Below are 22,799 nucleotides of genomic sequence, written 5' to 3' on the forward strand. Positions count from 1 at the left end.
TTTCTAAAACAAATCTGGTATGTCTTTCCCCAATGAAGATGTCCATAGCATTCCATTGCACTTAAGAACATAGTCCCAGTTGCAATGCAGGTCCCACATGGCCCTCCATGCTAGGATCTGGCCCCGCCCATCTGTGTGGTAGCATTCCTGCCTACCATGAACTTGACCTCTTTGCTCCCTCCACATCAGCCACACTGGACTTTTTTCTTCCTTCAGTACACACAAAGCTCTTTCCTGCCTGAGAAGCATTGCCTTTCTGCCTTCTGGGACAGAGGATCCTATGGATTTTGTAATATTTTTCTTTTCAGTTAATCTGAAAATGATCCGTTTGCTATGTAAATTGTATCATACTTAGTTATTATGATTATTAATCTGTCATTTTTAAAGGTTCATAATGAAATAGAAATGGAAGGGAAAAAAATAAAAGGGAGCTGTGATTTCTATCCCTGCTGCCCTTTCTATTTGTCCTCTGTAATATCTGACTTCCTTCAGCCTAATTAGGTACAATTTTCAGAAATTTTTGTAATAAGTTAAACACAATTTCCTATAAAGAGACATATTTTGACTTAGTATTTCCTTTAGAGTGAGATTCTGAAAATGATGCATTTACTTATTCCCTCAAGTCCTAAATTGCAGGTTATTTCTCATTTACTTGAGGAAAACAGTAAACAGGAAACTCACGAATGTTTAGAGGCAATTAAGACTAGGAGAAGGAAAGATACTAACATCAGTGGCACTTCCTTTTAATACTTACAATAACCCTGAGGTAGTTGTATCATTCTTTTAGTGAGGAATAGTCAAAGACTAAAGGAGGCAAATTCACTCATCCAGAATTGGAGCACATGTATGGATTATATTATTTTTTGTAAGGCTTTTCTAAGTTTGAAATTATTCAAAAATAACAGCTAAAACATCTGCATAAATAAAATAAACAAGCTCTTAGCTTTGATAGCCAAACTCCATACAAAAGAAGGAAGTGTTCATTATAAATACTTCATCTTACAAAAGAAACATGAAGACTCTACATTTTTGGGTCTTGCATTCAAACTGTACTCTCTCAAAACAAAAGGAACACAAATGCATGTCATTCAGCATCTGCTTCCCAGATACTGTGTGGTTATCATACTCAATGCCTCAACAATATCTGTTTGGTTTGTTGGTATATTATTAGCTCATGGGCTCTTCTAAAAGATTCATAAGTACCTATCCATCTATCCTTCTATAAAATCACATGTACATAAGGGAAAAGAGTTTCTGGATTTGAAAGCAGATTGATCATAAAATTCCGTAGTAGTTTTTCAGTGTGTTTTATTATCCTTCTCACTAGCTATGGTGAAAACAATTTTTAAGGATTCATGAATTACCCATGAGAATGCACGCATTTGAAACTTTCCATTTTAGGGTAATTTTTAAAAAGAAATATGAAAGCATGTTTAAGATGAACTGGATAGCCAGTTGATGTCACTTCCAGTAGCTATATCCAGTAGCTATATCTCTGTATTTACATCTACTATCACATGATGACAAGGAGGTCTACTCTCATGGTCTGGGTCTAATGAGGAAGAAAGCAGACAGAGGCAGACTTAATAAGTGAAAGATGCTTTTAAGCCAAATGAAACCTGATACCCATGCAAGCTTTGGTCAGATGAAGTTTTCATGGAAAAAAAAAAGTGGTAGACCAATCAGAATGTCTTATGACACAAAGAAAATAGTCTCTGAATTTCAGAACTATTTAGTGTAGCAGCAGTCAATACCATGTACAATCCAAGTGGCCACTTAGATTTTGCAAATCCACATTATCCATAATACTAAATTAATATTTAATTGAATTATGTTGTACAAATTTGCTCTTATGTTACTTTAAAGTGTGTTTGGTTTAATAGTTGCTTTTAAGCTACAAGCAGAAGTATTTATAACTTATTATAGACTTGTACATGTTTAAGAGCTCTTTAATAAAACTCAAATCAATATGGGATGTCTCATGTATATTTATATATGTTATATATAGTGATAAATAAACAATGGTATATATGTAATAACATTATGTATTGGCATGACAGAAACTTTATTTCACAGATAATTCTTTGTTGTAACAGACCTTCCTGTGCATGTAGAATTCCAGTAGTAGCCTCTTAACTAAAATTGTGACAAATAAAAATATATCCAAATATTGCCCACTGTTCTCTGGGAGAGGAGGGTTCTAAATTGCCATGTTTCAGAATCATTGGTCTATGCATTCATCAAATAGAGCAACCACTGCCTTCTCCCATGTGTGCATGAGATTGCAAACTCACAAAAGCCTGGTCTTTGTGTCTCTGAATGAGGAAATGATCCTGATAGCGTGCCTGTAGGTTACATTATGATGAGCATATCTGGCAGGGCCAGGTAAATATTGCGGTGGTAGAAGAGAATTATGCCTACATTTAAAGAAAAGTTATCTGGTTCCTTTTTATGCACTAGGGCTTATATATACCTAGATTTCAGTTTAATTCTCCATCTTCCTTTTTTCTGTATAGTCACTTAAGCAAATGTATTACTTAAAACCTTGATGGTTGACCATGGGCTAATAGCATACATATGAATCAAATGAATGGACACTGTACAAGGTGTTGAGTATGATAGTTATGCAGTATCAGGGAAAGCAGAACTTCCATGCTCCTATGTCCTTCTTTAAAGAATTGAGTTTGAATACATGACATAGTCTATAGTCTTCATGTTTCTTTCATGAGATGAAGTATTTATGATGAATGCTTTTACTTTTTTGGATTTTTACTATCAAAACTAATAGCTTATTTACTGTATTTTTTGCAGATGTTTTAGCTGTTAGTTTTGAACAGTTTCAAACTTACAAAAAAGTTGCAAAAATAACATAATAATGCTTCTCCCCTGATTTCCTATGTATTAATACCTCCCACATCTGCTTTATCATTTTCTCTGTAAATATACACATTACTGTTATATTTTCAAGATATTTGGGAATGACTATATATTTTATTTCCCTTTATCCACAAATATTTTTTCTTATCTTAGTAACATGGACGTTCATTAATCACATAGCCACACAGTAAAATAATCAATAATCAAGTTTATCTCAGTGGTGTTCTTTATAATGAACAAAAATTTTGGGAGGATTAGTCTGCAGCAGCCTTTCATCCTCCTTCGTCTTTTCATGACATCACAGGCCAGTGTTTATGCAGAATGTCTTTCTCTTCGGTCTGTCTGATGCTTTCCAGTAGCTAGATTCAGGTTATGCATTGCAGGAAGGAAGTCCAAGATGCTGTGGTGTCCTTCTCAGTGTGTCATATTAGGAGGCACACAGTGTAGATCACCCTGTTCTGATAGTTACTTTGATCACTGTTGGAGGTAATATCTGGCATGTATCTCCATGAAAAAGGTACTCTGTTTCCTCTTGAAATGAGTGAATATCTTGTGGGAAAGTTGTTAGCGATGATGCACATTTCCTAGTTCTCATCAAACTTTCACCACTAGTTTTGATACTCACTGGAAATTCTTACCTACATCTGTGATTACCCTTATGGATGTTGCATGGTAATTTTCTAATTCCAACATTCCTTCCACGTTTATTAGTTGTCATTCTAGTTGAGAAAATAGTTTTTTTCTTTCTTTTACTTATTCACTTATATAAAAGGAACTCATACATTCTTATTTTATAGGTTAAAATCATTGCTAACATTTTACATATTGATGACCATTTGGTTACATACTCCTAACATTTGTTATGAATGTTGCTCTAAGAAGATCAAGTAAATGATCCATATGAACAAATCACTTTCTCCTCCTCCTTAGCATAGCATATTAGCTAACTTTGCAGTCTTATTCAAGTATTAGGGTAATCCAGCCAAGAAGCAGTTGTCTCAAAGGCTGGGTGCCAGTTCTGCTCCAGTGATTCATTGAAGTGGAGCTGAAGGAGCAGAAGTCACTCTCTCCTTGGAATCCAGGAGCATTTTATTGTTCTTAACTGTGCTGAGCATGCCAATGACTCTGAAGCTAGAGGAAAAAAAGACTCTTAATGAGTTTCAGCATTTTAATGTACTGCAGGTTCCCAATTGTATGAATTTAAGAAGCTTAGCAATTCGGTATCTTCTGAATAATAGCATTTATTTTATACTCTAAATACTCCCGGGGAAGTCTGACTAACATTGTAGCTTCTTTGGTGTAATAGCTTTGGTGGACTAATTGACTTGAACAGTGGAATTGTTCCTTAAGAAAAAAAAAACCACAAAGTTTTGATTAATGAGCCTAGTAATAAATCATTAATCTTTTTAGCTCATAAATGATAGGAACACTGTTATGTTTCCCACCCTGTAATATATTACTATATTCTCTTGCTGATACAGTGGCCACATTTTAAGAATCTCATCAATTTAATATGCCCACCTTCACATAATTTAATATAATGTCTCATAAGTTTGAAGTTATATGAAATGCAAAAGGATAAATCCTAAATAGTGATAATTGTTTTTTTTATGAACATGACTTACATTTAGTTAGTAGCTGTCCTTTTGCAATGTTCAAAATTTCTTTATGTAATAATCATTATAGAAATAACTAGTCACTGAGCTTCTCTTATATACCTGGAAATTTACTACATTTTTAGTATAGTGTATTATTGAATTCCCACAATAGTCCTCTGAGATTACTCTTATTTTCTTGATTTTATAGTGCAGGAAATATATTGAGAACTCTCAATAACTAGCTCATGTCATAGAATGGGTTAAATTAGGGTTATTAGGTCACTGTTTGTTCACACACCATGCTTACCCAACAGAATATGGAGAACATCATTGTTTGTTGAAATGGAAATATACAGTTATATGATATAGACAACCCAAATTGGCATTTGGAGTTGTCTTGGGGCTTAAAATATCCCAGGGGGGGTTATTCTTCAGAATTAATTTTTATGCTCTTCATGTAGCTGAAGCATCATTTAGAAATAATTTAGGTTTGCTTAATCACCATTTTGAGGAAAATAGAATTTCAAGCTATGGGCCGTAAGATTTAAGAGGCAGAGATCTACATTCTTGGTTGCGCTAATGTGTTAGCTAATGAGAAATAGCACTTTATTATTGAAATTTTGTTATAAGCTCTCCAGTAGGCTGAGATCTCTATGATGGGCAGCGACCATGGCCTGTGATGTCTGTGTCCTTGGGATGTAGCTCAGTGGTAAGCACACACTAGAAGTTGGAAAAAAAATGTTAAATCAGTGAGTGGATGAATAGTCAACAGCAAATACATGAATGATCCATTTAGTAAAGAGCCCCACAAAAGTAAATCAAAATGATTTTGAATTGGATTAGTGATGTGACCATGAGAATCTCCAATTGTTCAAGCATGCTGGTCTGCTGAATCACAGGACTCTCCAAGATAGAAAGCCTGCAACTGAGCAAAAACTGATATGAGTGCATTTTCTTTCTCCTTTGATATGTGGGCACTCTTGGTGAAATCATTTAATTTGTTATTGAGAATTAAGAATTAAATGCATCTATCTCCCACTGAGGAGTTTTTAAAAACTTACAAATAATATAGATGTCAAAATCTGGCAATGAGTATGGCAGATACCCTGTTAAAGTCAAAATGGTTGGTCTTATTTGAAAATCTTAACTCACTGCTGTACTTCCTCTTTGCTGTTCTCTACCTAGGTCATAAAGTTAGTATGAGGCAGAAACAAGATGGTAGTACCTAATTAAGTTCCTCCTCCATTTCACCCTATCTTGTTGGCTGTTTTCATTGTGAGAAGCACACACCTGACATCACATTTCCTTCATCTCTTTGGTGGCCTGGTAAGCATCACAGGACACCAAATATTTTGCAGGCTGTTCAGATTGTCTTTGGAAACACTAGAATTAAATAAGAGCAAAAAACACTATCCTTCGCTTAGATGGACAGAATTTTAATAGACAACTGAATTTATGCTTTTGTATTTTTAAATAAAGTCCCAACCTAGAATTGAATGCTTCTTCTATAACATGGGAGATGTACATGACTTAGATTCAATTTCTGTTGAATTAACATGAGATAATTTTAAAATAAAAGTTGATTCAAGCAAAACAACAGCATATTTGTGCACAAAACTATTGCTTCTCACTTTCTATAAACTGAACATATGCTTTCAAATTTATGTAGTAGAATATAGAGGAAAATTAAGCAGGTTTTTTTTTTTTTTTGGTAATTTGGGAAATGATATTGCTCTGGCCTTCCTGGGAAGATGGATTCTCTTTTGCTAACTTATCTCCCCAGTATGATTAAGATTTCTATGCTTAGGAAGATGAATTATGTAGCTGAGTAGTTTGTACTTAGAATACCTGTACCAAACCATCCAACAATGGATCCTTCATTTGGATCTCTCAGAAAAAGTTGTGAGCCAACCACTAAATATACCGTTTATGGCATCCTATTCAGATCAATTAGGATTTGATTTCTGTTTGAACTTCGGAGTAGCTGCATGACCTTGGGCAATTCCATAGCTTCATATAACTCCAGCTTTCTCAATATAAAATGGGCATGTTAATAGAATCTATCTCAAGGGTTATTTTAAGGAATAAAAATATAATGAATTTAAATGACTTTATAGTGCTTAGCTTATGTTTAAATCCTGAATAAATACTAGATAATATCAGGCAAAAAGAAAAACGATAATATTACTATCTTAATTTTTTTTGTAAAATTACATTAATATTAATCCCATCTGACAATATATTTAGCATATTTGCCATGAAATATCTGGGATACAGTTATATTCAAAATATTATTCATTGTTAATCAGAAACTCAAACTTGATGGAATATCTTACATTCTATGAAGCATCCTTAATTTTGTAGGACCTATGTCTGTCACATGAGCTCTGTTACATAATCCCCAGAACCATCATTGGTGCTGTGTTCCTTGGGTGTCATTTTTATACCACAATGAGAATGGTTGTCCTTGAGTGGAACTTCAAGTCCTATGCATCTTTAACATCTCAGTGATACATTTGTGTGTGTTTGCTAAATATAAAGGCAAGTCTTGGTCCGTCAATCTAAGTGTCATACTCTAGGCAGAAAACACAAAAATAATTACCCTGTTCTCCCTCCCTTCCCGTCCTACTCCTCTCCCTAATCTAGAATTCGTGTATTCCTCCCATGTTCCCTCTCCCTTTCCCACTATGCATCAGCCTCCTTATATCAAATAAAACATTTGGCATTTGTTTTGGGGGGATTGGCTAACTTCACTTAGCATTGTCTTCTACATGTATGAAGACACTAATTGGTGTGAATATACTATGTATACAACCAAAGGTATGAAAAATTGTGTTCTATATATGTTATAAGAATTGTAATGCATTCCACTGTAATATATAAATTTAAAAATTTAAAAAAAGAAAATACAAAAATATTTTGCATCTGTTCTCTATTTATATGTGCTATGATGATTATTCTTAATGAAGTTAGTGATGTATCATAGTCAACCTACGACTACATTTATGCCATTTCCTTAGTTGCATAGTTTAAAGGAAGATCATGGTCATTATCAACAAATCAGGTGACAACTATCCATCCCAGAGCTCACACAAGGTGGATAAAAATAGAGAGAACATCATTCTCAATGTTTCCTGGAGCCCCTTTAGAGCACTGAATTAGACTGAGGAAGTGTATGATTTGCTTACAATATTGAGGAGTTCTCTATAGTTTTGGGGCCAAGAGTACAAAAGCATATACCTTTGTAATATTATAATATAGGACAATAAGCTGTAGAGAGATCTCAATATCATAAAATTTTAATTTAGCATTTTCTCATGAGAGAAACCATCCCATCAGGGCTGATACCTGGTGATACTCAGATGGAGTTCATGAGGGACATGTGGAGGGAGGAGTCAAGGAAAGCTAGGAGCCCAGTGTGGCTCCCTGTTCCAGCCCCACAAGTGACTCAAGATCAGTCCTGCAGATTCTAGGGACCCCTTTAATTATTTACAGTTCACATCCATTTGGGGTTGTTCAGAGGGTCTAGAAATGAAAGCAAGCCCCCAGCCTTCAAGCATAATGCCCTGGAGCAGTGGCCCAGGCTGTCAGGAGCATAGGTCGCTGTTTCACCATGAGAACTCTGCTGTTTCTTCTCCAGAGTTGAACCCTCTGATTGAACTTGACCTTGGACACAACCTCTCACTGCCAATGTCATGTTCACATTGTATGTGGAATAATTAAAAGCTTCTACTTAAAAATGTATTTCTTAGGAATATTGTTCTGACGGTTGTTGGGGAAGGAAAAACTGACAGTGTTTCTCTAGAACTCCATCACCAGGCAGAGCTAGCAAAGAGAAATCACGTCTGTCTTGCTGTGGACACATATGGCAACTAAACTTCTCTTAGCAAATGAGACAGAAACAGGGTGTGTTTACCAGGCACCATTTGAGGGTGCCACTTCTTGGCAGGGATTCTTCCTCTTCCATTTGATCTTCAATGTATTTCCTAGTATGTTTTATTTAGAAGCCTTCGTTTTAGGATAAAGCTATGCATCTCACTTCACCTGGCCAAAGGCAGTATCTTTGTGGCCAGGGAATGCAGAAGTCTCAGTATGAAGTCAGAGGTGAATATTTGTCTTTATTTTAGTTGTTAATTGTCATACAGTATGATAACACATGCATTCATTACCTTAGACTGAGTTCTCCATAGAAATGGAACCAATAGGATTGAAATCTCTCTCTTTCTTTTTCTCATTTGGAATTAACTCATTACAGAGATGACAGAGGCTGACAAGTCTAAAAACCTAAAAACCTTCCTTTGAAAATCTGGGCACCTAGGAAAGCTGTGTCTGTAGCTTCAGTCTAAAAACAGATGGGCCCAAGACCTAAGAAGAGCCAATGTTTCCATCTGGGTCTGAAGGTAGGAACAGAAAAGGTCCCAGATCAATGTCAGTCAGGAAGGAGGGATTCTCTCTTAACTCCCAGGACGGGTAGGCCTTTTATTTTACAATGATCTTCAACTGATTGGATGTGGCCCACCCACAATGGAAAGTCAATCTGCACTACACAGTCTATCCATTTAAATGTCAAACTCTCTCAAAAATACCCTCACAGTAATACCCAGAACAACATTGGACCAAATATCTGGGTACTCTCTGACAAGTTAAGTTGGCACACGAACTATCGCACATGCGTGTTACTGAAACAAGTATGGCCCAAATAGCAGGCTTGCTCCAGGTCTCATCTAGAGGTGGCCTTGCCTCCAGGAGACCAGTACCAAGCATGCAGATAATATCACCAGAAAGGAGAGGACAGCTTTGTACAAACAAGTTCCAAATAGCTGACACCTTTGGAACAGTGAGTTGACAGTGGGATATTGTTTTCAGAGTGAGAGAAAACATTTAGCTTTATTATCATTCATTTTTAAGTTGCTATAGCCTTTGAAATAGACTCTTCCACTAAAATCCAATTGCTTCTCTGTCTCCACATTAATTTTCTGTTCTGGAAGTGAGATCCATTGAACAGCAATATTTATAGGCTGTCTTCAGAGTTGCAGAACAAAGAGCACTAGATTAAGAGTCAAAAGACCACGTCACCATATGGCTTATTTACTTACCAGCTGTGTGACCACTCACAATACCCAAAACACCTTTAGTGTTAGTATCCTACATGGTAGGAGAGATAAAATGGTCACATGGTGTAAAATGACTCTGGGATACTTGGAATATTGTAAATCTCTTCTCTGGATTAAGTAATATGATAACCTTCCATCTGCTTGAACATCATTCTCAATGTTTCTTTTTTTCACTTATTAAATTTACTTTCAACCAATAGATAAAAACATTAACATTTCCATATTAAAAGGGGTAAAATGTAATGTTTTGATACATACATGCCTTTTGTAGTGTTTATATCATGTTAAACCCATCAGTTTCTCAAACATTTATTATCTCTTTATGGTGAAAGCATTCAAAATCCTTTCTCCTAGCTTTTTGAAATGCACAATACATTCTTGTTATAGCCACCCTACTGTCCCTAGCACACCAGAACTACTTGCTTCTATGTAACTGAAGCTTATACGCATAGATCAGCACCTTCATCCATCCATCCCACCCACCTACTCTCTGGTATCCATTATGCTATTCTCAACTTCTATGAGATCAGCTATTTTAGATGGCACACATGAGTGAGATCATGTGGTTGTTTTCTTTCTGTGCCTGACTTATCTCAACATAAGGATTATAAGTTCCATCCATGTTGTCACAAATGACAGGATTTCATTCTCTTTGATGGCTGGATGGTATTCCATGGTGTATAGGTAACTACTGGAGTGAGGAGATATCTCATTGTGGTTTTTTAATTTAAATTTTTTGTGGTACTGGGTACTTGACTCCTGAGTGCTCTATTACTGAGTTATAGTCCCAACCTTTTCTTTTGATTGTTTGAGACGTCTCAGTACATTACTTTGACTATCCTTTATCCTGAATTATTCCCGCCTTACCCTCCCGAATGCCTGGGATGACAGGCATGCACCCCTATGCCTAGCTCTATCTGTTTTTTTTTTAAATGCTCATAATCTCATGTTTGACTCAGAGTTGCTTCAACTCTTTTCAGGATATTTCTCAGTGTTTTGTTACTCCATTTCAGACTAATTCATCTTGAGACATTTGTCTACAAAATAGTTTTTTTAAAAAAGACTGTAATTCAGTTGTACACAATTTTGTGATTAAGCAGGAATTGGTAATACATAAAGTAAGAAGGCACTAATAACCTACTAACACCCATGTGACATATGACAGGAAAAAATATGAATAGAGTTCTCTAAGCCAATGCTACTCAGGTTTGTGTCACTGACGGCAATCTGCCCATGGTGAAGTATGGACAGGAATTGAGAGCAAGCACTTGAAACCTTTTAGAAAATTTGACATAGGCATGACATCTAATCCAAAAGGTAATTTGTGTCTGTTGAATATAATAATAATAAAAAGTTGCCACTTGCATTTTTTAAATTGTTTAATTTTATTTTCCATCGGTTTGTTTTTATTATGTTTTTATGAATATTGATCCATGACAGATTGGAAGTAAAAATGGCCCCCAACTGTGGTAGCTTGAGAAACATTGGTCTAAAATCTCTCTTGTTACCAGTAAGTGCTTCCTGGATGTTTAAGTGTAGTCTCCCTAGATGCCTAACAAATACAGCTTGGAGGAGAAAAAGTTTATTTGGGGCTCATGGTTTCAGAGGTCTCAGCTCATGGCTGACCAACTCCATTCCTCTGGACCCAAGTAAGGCATCACAATATGGCAGAAAGGGGTGGTGGAGGAAGGCTTTTCAGCTTCTGGCAGCCAGAAAGCAGAGAGAAAGAAGAACCAGGACAAGATATACAATATACAAAGCCATATTACCAATGACCTACTTTCTCCAAACACATCCCCCCTACCAATAGTGAAAATTCAGTCATCTATCCAAATTACTAATCCATCAAATGGATCAGTCCACTAATTAGGCTACAGCTCTCATAACCTCATCGTTTCACCTCTGAAATATCTATCACATGAGTGTATGGAGAGGATATACCTGGTATCCAAATCATAATGAAGGTTAGGAGCTCTTTAATTCTCCATAAATCATGCTCTTTGGTGAATAATCAAAAACAAATACGCCAAGAAATACAGAGACATTAATTTTTGTCTGTACTAACATACCTTGAAATCACAACCTGCTGTTAACTATTCATGGGGTTTAAGAGTAAAGTCAGTGTCATAAATAGACACAAAATATCCACCCAGCTATAAAGGACATAGCTCTATTTCTAACCTGTTACCAACTAGTTGAAAGGCCTTGGAAGTCATCACCAGTCCTCTAACTTCTGTTTTCTCCATTTGCTTAATGACAGGCATGGGCAAAACACCCCCTTAATTCTGTATCTGTGTATTCTTGAAATATTAAGATTAAAAAATTAATTAAAAAAATTAAATTAAAACATTGTTTTAGATTACAGTTATCACATGAGAAATTCTGAAAAGTTAAAAGTGTTCCTTGGTTCAGAGTGCTAATCAATCTTTTGAAAATGACTATCCATTTAAAATAAGTCATATGTGTAAATAAAATGGAAAGTAAAAATATAAGGATATATTGTATTTAAAAGTTTATTCCAGGTAAGTCTTAAATTCTACTGTCAACTAAATTCAAGACTAATACTGCATTTCAAAGGACAGAATTACTTAATAACACTGCACAAAGTCTTATTCTTTCTGCGAATACAAATTAAGGAATGACCCCATCCAATGCTATATTGTTGCTCTGAATACAAATTAAGTAATTGGTCTTGTTGTTTGAATTTGGAATCAAAAAATAGCCTACTGGGCAATCCCTTATGTATTAAGCTTTGTATGTTTATGGTACATCTTTGAGTCACTGCAACAAATTCAGCACATAGGGAATTAGGAAATGGATTTGAATAAGGATAAAGTAATGTAGTACTGCCTAGGGACAATGACAAAATCTGCATAGCATTCAGGGATCCTGGGGTAGGTTGCTTGTGATTATTTAGCTTCATCAAAGGCAAAGGGGTGCAGAATATGGGACAAATTCCAACCCATTCATGGGACTGCCATGTGTTGTGGTCCCTCCTTGGTATGTTCTGATTAATGCAGGATTTTCCAAGCAAATATTTTTCATGGAACTTGAGCAGATCTTGATGTGTAGGACTCAGAAATCATAACCCCCCCACACACACACACACACAAAAGTTATTCCCTTTTCTCAGTTCTTTCTCAATTCTGATTCTTCCCAGTTGGGGGAAAAAAAATACAACTCAGTCTGGTGCTAATATGCTTCTAACACCTCTCTTAATTAAGAATCCCCTTTGTAACAGAGAGAGGAAGAGAGTTAACCAGGAGTGTCAAAGCCTTCTGCAAACAAACAGCTTCTTGCTATAATTTAATAACACTAATTCATTTGCTGTTCTTCTAGTAACCTTCTATTTATGGCAAGTGATGCTGGCTTTTAAGTTATGGTAGCAACATACAGTTATGTTTTTAAATGAGTTTATTTAAGCCCTACAGGTATGTTGATTTAGAGAAAACTTTTAAATAAATAGTACATGACAGGCAAAACATTTCTAAGATGTGATATGCAAATGATTGAAGCTTGGTTTGTAACAGTGGGTTGGTAGAAAATACCCTGAGCTGGAAGATAGGAAACTTGGTCACATCTAATTCTAACTCTCTCACTAATTATCAGATTGTCCTTGGGCAAGATGATGAATCTTTCATGCCTCCATCTCCTCATTATCCAATAAATATTGTGAAATTTGCCAAACTACATTTGAAGTGATGATGTGAAGATTAAAATTGATGGATAGTGAAAAACTATAAAAGTTGAAAGTTTTATGTACATAAGGTTTATTATTATGTATCTGAAACATCACTTTTTTTTTCTTTTTTATTACTCAAGTGCCTGCCCTCAAAAAAAAAAATGCCCCACAACTATTTAGGAAAAGATAATATTATCTTTTAAATTTTAAAGATAATATTATCTCTGTTTCTAAGATCATGAAATTTACTGGTGGTAGTGATAGTGGCTAGTGTGGGGGTGGAGAGAATGATCTCATGAGTACAGTTAGTTCTACATATATACCATTCCAAAATATTAATCTGTAATTGTTTTTTAAATAAAGAATATATGTTCACTTTTACCCCGGTGCAGTGGCACACACCTGTTAATCCCAGGAGCTTCTGAGGCTGAGGCAGGGGGATCATGAGTTCAAAATCATACTCAGCAAAAGCAAGGTGCTAAGCAACTCAGTGAGATCCTGTCTCTAAATAAAATACAAAATAGGGCTGGGGATGTGGCTCAGTGGTCGAGTGCCCTGAGTTCAATCCCAAGTACCAAAAACCAAAAAGGAATATATATTTAGTTTACTATTTTACATGGTGACAAACAGCTTGAAAGTAAATTGTGTTTAAAAAATGAACCCAATAATAGATCTTATTCATCTTAAGGCTTAATTAAAATATTATGACCTATGTAAATATTTAGAGGTATTAAAAATAATGGCATTTTGTTTTGTACCAAAATTGTTTTCGAACCTGAATAAAATATTTGGAATCTTGTTTTTTTGTACTTTTTCACTACATTTGAAATAGCAAATTTTCTATTAGTATGATATCATCTCATCACCAAAGATATTTTATTATTACTTAATGCCATTTCCTATAGACTTCAGAGTTTCTTTTCCCAATTTAAATATCTTGTTGATACTTGAATTTAGTTGTTGTTTGTTTAAAATATAATGATCCAATTAAATGTCTGATACATTTTTATATTAATGATTAATCATGTCATCATGGCTGTCTTGTGTTTTGACAATACAACTAAGTTTCAATATATGTCCAATTAAATTTGAAATCATTCACATATAAATTAGAGAATATTCATTCATTGAATACTAGCAATTGTGATTTATTTCCCCATTCCATTAAGCAAAGCTTATTTAAGCAGTATTGCTGCTGAATTAGAAATGATAGATATCATGATTTTATTTGTATAGAAATATTCATGCTTGGTCTAGGACAGCAACTCTCAATCTTGAGCAGCTATCAAAATCACCTGGAAGGCTTGTCAAAACCCAGTTTTTTGACCCTCACTTAGATTTCTGCTTCAGTAATTCTAGGTAGGGCCCGAGAATTTGTATTTCTAACAAACTCCCAGGTGAAGCTAAAGGGGATGCTATAGTTCTGCGACTACACTGTGAGACCCTCTGGTCTAGCAGAAGGCGATAGCAGAGTGAAGAAGCCATGGTTGGATGATAGGCCAAGATATCTGCCCTGGCTTTGAAACTTGTAATCTGTGCAATGTGGACAACTTAGGGATAGTTTTTTTTATCATCCATAAAATGGTAATTTATTTGTTGAGACTATTGAGTGAAATAATGCTCATAAGTGCTAAGAACAATACCTCAAAGGCAATCTCCATAACTAGAGGTGATGATAATTAGACTGCAAACAGTAACAATAGTGGCTAGAAAACAATCCAGTAGCCCCATGCCCCATCTGTTGTAACACTTTCTTGGGTTTTAATTATTTTTGGTCAACCACAGTCTAAAAAATAGTAAATGGAAAATTCTGGAATAAAGTTCATAATAATTAATAAAGTTTAAAGTGCGATCACAATGAAATCTTTTTGCTATCCTGCTTTGTCCTGTCTCTCTGTCCAGTGTATCCATGCTGTATATGCTGCTCACTCTCATTGGTGGCTGTCTCAGTTATCAGATCAGCTTTGGCAATATTTAGTAGTTTGTTCTACTAAATAATGGCCTCAGTGCACAAGAATGAGTAGTGATGCTGATAATTTGGATATATCAAAAAGAAGCTGTAAAATGCTTTATTTATTTGAAAAGATGAAAGACTATAACTTAAGAAAAATAAATCCTATCATGATGTTGCATAGACCTAGAATAAGAATAAATATTTTATCCATGAATTGAAAAAAGAAATAGAAATTCATTGCTAATTTTGGTATTGTACTTCAAACTACAAAAGTTAAGCCACAGTTTAGGCTGGAAATGTGCTTCAGTGGTAAAGCACTTGTCTGGCATGTTTGAGGCCCAAAGTTTTATCCTCTGCAACACCAAAAAAAAAAAAAGAAAAATATTAAATTATAGAGTTCAATGACATCTGTGGCTTCAGGCATCCCTTGGTGGATTGGTGGTCTTAGAATAAATCCCCTGTGGATAAGGAAGGGCTACACTATTCCTATTTACCTTAGTTCAATCATTCCTTTTTTCTGAGGATACAGAGAGAGCTTGACTTTCAATGATGACATTATTTCTATGAAAAACTTTCTACACAAAAAAGGGACTTCAGTAAAAAAGAAATAGTACTCCTGGTGAAAGCACTTTGAAGAGTGGATTGGAGATTAGAATCTAGATTGCAGTTTAAGCAGGGATCTCTTCACTTGTGAGATGATTCTTAATATTCAGAACTTACTGCATTTGTTTCTTTCCTTCCCTTAGCAACAAGAACAAGATCCAACAAATCTGTACATCTCGAATCTCCCCATTTCTATGGATGAGCAGGAGCTTGAGAATATGCTGAAGCCCTTCGGACATGTCATCTCCACAAGAATACTGAGAGATGCTAATGGAGTCAGCAGAGGTGTTGGCTTTGCCAGGTAAAACGTTCGCTCTGTATGTACCCTGTCTTTCCTCATTGTTCCTTTTAATTCCAATCCTTTCTAACATTAGGGCTTTAAGCAATAGAATATGTAAAATCAGATTTTGAAAAGTAGCTTATCAAATCTGTGGGTCTCTCTGTGTCTTTGGTTACACAAAATTACACTGGGCTTAATAAAATATATACATAGAATGTGCTTATGTAACTGGAGTCATAATGATATGTATACCCAGTTCCCAGTCTTCTCTATGTATTTAGATCAACCAAATCAGATGGTGCCAATTCCGGTCAGGTATCATAGATGCCCAGTTTGTACAGTGTACAAACCTTTTGAGTGTTTTTACACTGATTTCTGTAGAAGAGAGGTGTCTGATTTCTCAGTTAGGAGAAGAGAGAAGAGTGGAAATATTTAGAGAAACACCAATTGTTGGGAAGTCCCAAGGAACCCAGAAATAAAAGGTAAGGTCAAGGAGGTATTTGCATTTAAGAGGCACCGGCTGTGTGTTTTTGATATTTTTGGCAGAACAGGAAAAAAAAATTGTATTTCTTTCATTGTTGGAAAAGAAAGAGTAGTTTTCATTTTAAGTCGAAGGGAATGTTTACAAAAGAGGATCTCAGCCAGAAACGAAGTTAAAATGATCATACCTGCTGTGCTTTCATGAAAAACAAAGCCAAAGAAACCACAAGGAAAAAGAAAATGCATTTTAATTTTCCTTTTTTAAAAGGAAAATTAAAATTGGCATCTCCATGGCTTGGTGTGTTTCTGTATGTGTCTCCAACTGACTTCATAGGGATGGGTATTCTGTGCCATCAGGAATCTGGGATGTTGCAGACAGATGTGTTCCACCTAGGGTGCACTCCGCCATCACTGGGAGAACCATTGCAAACTGAGCTCAAGGCCACATTGGAAAATAACAAATGTCATGAAAATGTTAATTGATCTCTGACGTGACTTGAGCTCATGGGCCATATCTCAGAATTCTTTTTATTTTTGTTGATGTTCTACATGTAGTAGACCAGTAGATGTATGCTAGGGATGTGTGCTTGAAGGTTAGAAGAAAGAAAAGCAGAATGAAGCTCTCCCAAAGTGAATATATAGAGAAGCATTCAGGCTTCCAGAATACCGATGACTGTTGACTTCATAGTAGAGACAGAGCAAATGACACTCTTGGGTCTCTTGAGTTTTGCCAGTGTAGTCATTTTTGGATAGTGTACAACTTTGTCTCAGAGGCTAGTGCAATGTGGGAGTTCACCAAGTGACGGCTATGTTTGGTTTTACACAGCATGCACATTCCTTTGATTCTTCCCCCATTGCCTGCCCTCCCCAAACTCTCTAATAAATCAGTTTCTCCTTTAATTTCAGCTGAGAAATAAATGCATTTCAAATTCACCAAGAGAATACATTTTCGAACATCCATTGTGATTTTTTTTTCTCTTTTTTGGGTACAACGCATAATAGTTTGCTTGGGCTGTCATAACAAAATACTGCAGACTGAATAGCTTAAATAGCAATTTTATTTTCTCATGATTCTGGAGGTTGGATGTCAGAGGTCAAGGTATCTTCAGGGTTGCTTTCTTGAAAAGCCTACTCTGATTTGCCAATGGCTGTCTTTTCCCCATGTGCATATGGTCTTCCTTCTGTACATATCTGTGTCCTGCCCTCCTCTTCTTCTAAGGGTACAGTCACACAGAATGGGGCCTCATTTGAACTGAATTTCCTCTTTAAAGGTCCTGTCTCCAGATACATTCACATTCTGAGATACTGAGTGTTAGAACTTGAGGGTGGTGCAACTCAAACTGTAACACAAAGATTGAGAATTTATTTCTCTCTTTTTTTTAGTTTGTTCTAATTTGTTATACATGACAGCAGAATGCATTTTGATTATGTCATACATAAATGAGTATAATTTCTCTTTCATCTAGTTGTACATGATGTACAGTCATATATGTCATATATGCATGTATGGTATTAATGTCCAATTCATTCTACCATCCTTCCTACTCCCATACACCTATATGTCCTCCCCTTCCTTCACTCCCCTCTGCCTAATCCAAAGTACCTCTATTCTTCCATAACCCTCCAACCAACACAAACGCACACTTAATTGTGGATTAATATTCACATATTAGAGAAAACATTCGGTCTTTTCTTTCATTTTTTTTGTGTCATCTTATTTTGCTTAGCATGATATTCTCCAGCTCCATCCATTTACTGATAAATGCCATAATTTCATTCTTTTTGAAGACTAATATTCCATATTGTATGTATACCACATTTTCTTTATCCATTCATCTGTTAAAAAGCATGTAGGTGGGTTCCATGGTTTAGCTATTGTGAGTTGTGCTGCTATAAACATTGATGTGGCTGTATCATTGTGGTATGCTGATTTTAAGTCCTTTGGATATAAACCAAGGAGCCATCAGATAGCTGGGTCAAACAGTGGTTCCATTCCAGGTTTCCTAAGGAATCCTCATACTGCTTGCTTTCCATAGAGGGTGCACCAATTTGCAGTCCCACCAGCAATGTCTGAGTGTACCTTTTCCCCCACATCCTCGACAACATTCATTGTTGTTTGTATTCTTGATAACTGCCATTCTGACTACAGTGAGATGAAATCTTAGAGTAGTTTTGATTTGCATTTCTCTAATTACTAGAGATGTGCATTTACTTCTCTTATGCCAATCTTTGCTGTATAACTTGATTTTGCTTTAAGTGAAGCTTGTTCTTATAAAGTCCAGAGCCAAGTAATATATGACATGAGATCAAAGCAGAAATCATGGTGTATGATGTCATGAAAAGAGTAAAACATACAAAGTTATTTTTCTTTAGGAACGGAAGAAGGGTGGAAATATTAAGTTGATATTCTATCCCTGCTCTGGAGGTAGCCTCTTTCTCCTCCAGTGTATTTGCATATAGAAGTCACAGAGAGCCCTTAAAAATTAAAATCTGGTTATGTCAGGGTCCTGATGACAGTGCTTCAATTCAGCCTGGGTGATGTCATTTGCAACCTTTCCACATCATGCCTGGCCTCACTCACATCTCAACTCTTAGGTATCCACTTGAATGTTTTTATTCAAAGAGTACTTCATTGGCCTCCAACCCCAGACTACAAACAGCATTAGTTGCTTTTGTTACAGCTCATATAAAATTTTTGCGTGTTTATCTTTCTCAAAAATCTATCCTAGTTGCAATGAATTTGCTGTTTAATTGTGTCTTCACCCACTGGATTGCCTATGTGATTCTTTAAGTCAGATTTCCTTTTTCATTGTTGGATGGATGGATGGACAGGTAGGTGGGTGGTGGATTTCATAATTACCATTCTATCAAGTTCCTGAATAGAGAAACTGAAAGGAGCTTTGGAGATGAATTATCTGTCACATTCCTCTACTGAAACTTAGAACTCTGTGCTCTAAATCATGGATTTCCCAATTGCAGAAAGTGGAAAGTGGACTGAAAAGGAAAACGTAGGTTCAAGTCACACCAATGATTTCTTAGGCCTTAGAAATGAAAAGGAAAATGTGAGTCTGCTCCTCTCTCTCTTGTAAAAAAGTCAGGAAGTTGACAAAATGAGTATTTCATTCACCATGCATCTTCGCCTGTAAATTCAGAGCAGCAGGATCTCATATGATTAACCTAACTTGATGAAGTGAGAGAATAATTTTAGCTCTACCATATGTAGATAGATCTGCCCAAATTCCTACTTCATCGACATTTGTTCTGCATTTTCTATAACAAAACTATTGTTTAACTAAGTTGATTTTTCACAACCTAATCCTTACACAGTGCTACTGCCCTTTGAAATATGATCCCCTTTCCTTTTTTACTCAGTCCTTCTCATCTAAAACTTAACCTCTGAACCACAAACCAGACAAGATGATTTAAGTCTTGATTTTTCTCGATTGTCTCCAGGATGGTACCTAGCAAGTGAGAGAAGTTACTGACTTCCTTGCAGATGTCTTGGGACAGTAGTTCTTCAAGGATGGTTCTCAGATCAGCAGTTTCAGTATTATCTCAGGACTTTTTAGAAAATTTTTCATCACTGATCTCCTGAAGCATCAGCCTGGTGATAGGGTGGACAACAGTGGGGAATCAGTATTCACAAATACTTCAGGTAGTGGTGCTGCTTGTGGAAATTTGAGGAACATTGCCTTAGCTCATTAGAACTTATTGTCTTGATCATATGGGAGGTCTGAAAAAATCTCAGATTGCCCAGCCTCACACTTGGAGTTTCCAATGCAGTAGGTGTGGGGTGCCACCCAATTATTGAATTTCTAATAAGTTTCTGGGTGATGCTGCCACTGCTGATACGGGACCCAGACTTTGAGAACTGTTGCTCCATGGTCACCAGTTCTGCCGATGGAAGTGCTTCCTATTGATGGCTCCATCGTACCACAAGTCACTTTCTCAGAATGTTCCACTCGTGACTCTGTCTCCTGTCCCATTCCTCGGGGCTAGAGACCATGCTTTATTCTTCATTATATCTTTCCTAGGACCTAGAGTGTTTTCTCACATATAACTGGTCTTCAGTAAATTATTGATGGTTAAATGAACTCTCTTTAAGTTTTTCTTTTTGTTTGTTTGTTTGTTTGTTTTGACTATAGAAAAATGAAGAATAAAAGGAGAGAAAATCATGGACATAAATAGAGAAGGCAGAATATCAAATACCATTGACATTTGATGCCAATGATTAGCCAATTCTAAGCCAGGGTGTACTAGAATGTTAGAGAAAACTACAGTGGCATCAGCTCAACTTGTACTGGTTGATAAATTTCTTCCTCTAAATATTCACAGTGCCACATTATTAGAAGAATATGTTTATTCATTTGGGAGAACGGCTAGCCTATAAATGGGTCTAGTAAATTACTGTACGTGTCTGTTGAATTTATGATTATCACAATTGATAAAACCTGAATCATTCTTTCAGCAGGCTTCCTTTTGAATGTTACCATTGGTCACTTCTCATCACCAGATGTGGTCCTCCATTCATGTACCAGAGATCCTGAAATTACTTTGACTGGAAAGAAAACCCCCCATTATTATTTTACTTCTAAGCTATACACTAGTCTTGTTTGATTACCATCTCTTCAAAGTAAAAGGAGAATCTTCATTTTATATTTAAAATACTGAACTTCAAAGCATCAACTTGAATGCCAGTTGGGCACAGAGACGGCACAATTATAGGCTTTTCAAGGTTCCAGAAGCACTAGATAGTGTCTGAAATGACATTTTATTTTTATGGGGGTTTTTTTCTTTTTCTTTTTTTCTCTCACTCTCTTGCAACTTAAAACAATATGGTAAGATACACCATTCTCCAGGCAGCAATTTACGGCCAAGTCATAAACCTCTAAAAACAGAAGTTTATGGTGGGAATGCTGACAGTGGGCCCCCCTCCTGCAGTGCCAGTGGGTGCCAGCAGACTACCTTGCCTGTGAAGGTGAGGAGCAGGGTGTAAATCAGCCAGAGTCTGCAGAGACATGAGTGTATGTTCATGTTATCCATTTCCCATTCCCAGCAACATGAGACCATTTGTCCAGCAAAAAATCACACTGAAAGAGTCTTATGAGAGGCCAGTAAAGAATGACCCAGGGTGGAGAAGGGATGGGAGTGAGCATTCACATTTAATCCAGCTTCAACATCTGGAAACATAGAACCTCTTTAAGAAATGCATTTACTGTCCCCTGGTGAGCTAAAGAGCGTGAGAGACCACTGAACACAGAGACCTTTGTGTTTTGTAGGTTTTTTTTTTTTTCCCCCCTCTTCAGTACACTTAATTTGATTCTCATGGAGCTTTGTTTAAACGACTTTTAACATATGGGTGGTCTTGTGTTCCACATCTCCCTCTGACCCAGCAAGTTTTCTTAAAAAAAAAAAAAAATCACTGCAGTTCTTCTTTCTTTTCACTAAATAAAAGAATTAATGGTGGTTACAGGCAGACCGATGCTAGCATGATTATTAAAAATCGGTAGAAAAACAGGTTCAAGTAGTTTTTGCATTTTCTATTAATATCTTTGAATATCATTAACATTTTTTGACATGCAGTCTACTGCCTAATACTTCTTGGCCCTGTCTTCTCCCACTTCCAGAAACTTAATGAGAACACTGAATCAGAATAAGCATAATAAAAATATAGGAATTTTAAAAATTATTAAACAAATGCTAAATGGTAGGTAAATATATGGTTTTTTTAAGGGGATCATATCTATCAAATTTTGTTTTTATTGTTTGGATTGTATCTACCTTGAGTCCATTATTGTGTTAAAAACTCCTCTCTTGCAGTTTGGCAGTTCTTTTCCCATTACTATCTCAAACACATAGATCCAGGAAATCAAATGTGACCAAAGCAAATCTCTCAAGTGTAAATTTGGTGATTAGCAATCTCCAAACTACAGCTGTGTTTGCAAAACAGGTTACCTTTGTATTTGCTGAGGTTGAAAAGGATAAGACCATGTTTCTTTATTTCTTCCCTATTTTTTCCCCCTTTGGAATTTTAATCCCTCTTTTAGTTGCCTGCAGATGCAATCTGCAGGAGAGGATGCTCTAGGTACCCCCTTCAGCTCCTTCTTCTCTGTTTTCTGTGTGCCTCTTTTTACTTTCACCTATTTCTTCTCATTACCTGTTTGTCTTTCTATTACCATCAGAAAGCCATGACCATGCCTGGGGAAAGCAG

General features: G+C 36.1%; 1 protein-coding gene across 3 annotated transcripts in view; it reads left to right on the plus strand.

Annotated features, from left to right (window-relative positions):
• Rbms3 (RNA binding motif single stranded interacting protein 3) overlaps nucleotides 1-22,799 on the plus strand; it is a 665,566-nt gene that overhangs the window by 401,727 nt on the left and 241,040 nt on the right. For all 3 annotated transcript variants that reach the window (XM_026406224.2, XM_077795653.1, XM_026406242.2), the window contains exon 5: nucleotides 15,972-16,129. In XM_026406224.2, the coding sequence (XP_026262009.1) occupies nucleotides 15,972-16,129 (158 nt within the window). The remainder of the gene's footprint in view (nucleotides 1-15,971; nucleotides 16,130-22,799) is intronic.

The sequence above is a fragment of the Urocitellus parryii genome, chromosome 3 (genome assembly GCF_045843805.1).
Source record: "Urocitellus parryii isolate mUroPar1 chromosome 3, mUroPar1.hap1, whole genome shotgun sequence".
Taxonomy (NCBI): domain Eukaryota; kingdom Metazoa; phylum Chordata; class Mammalia; order Rodentia; family Sciuridae; genus Urocitellus; species Urocitellus parryii.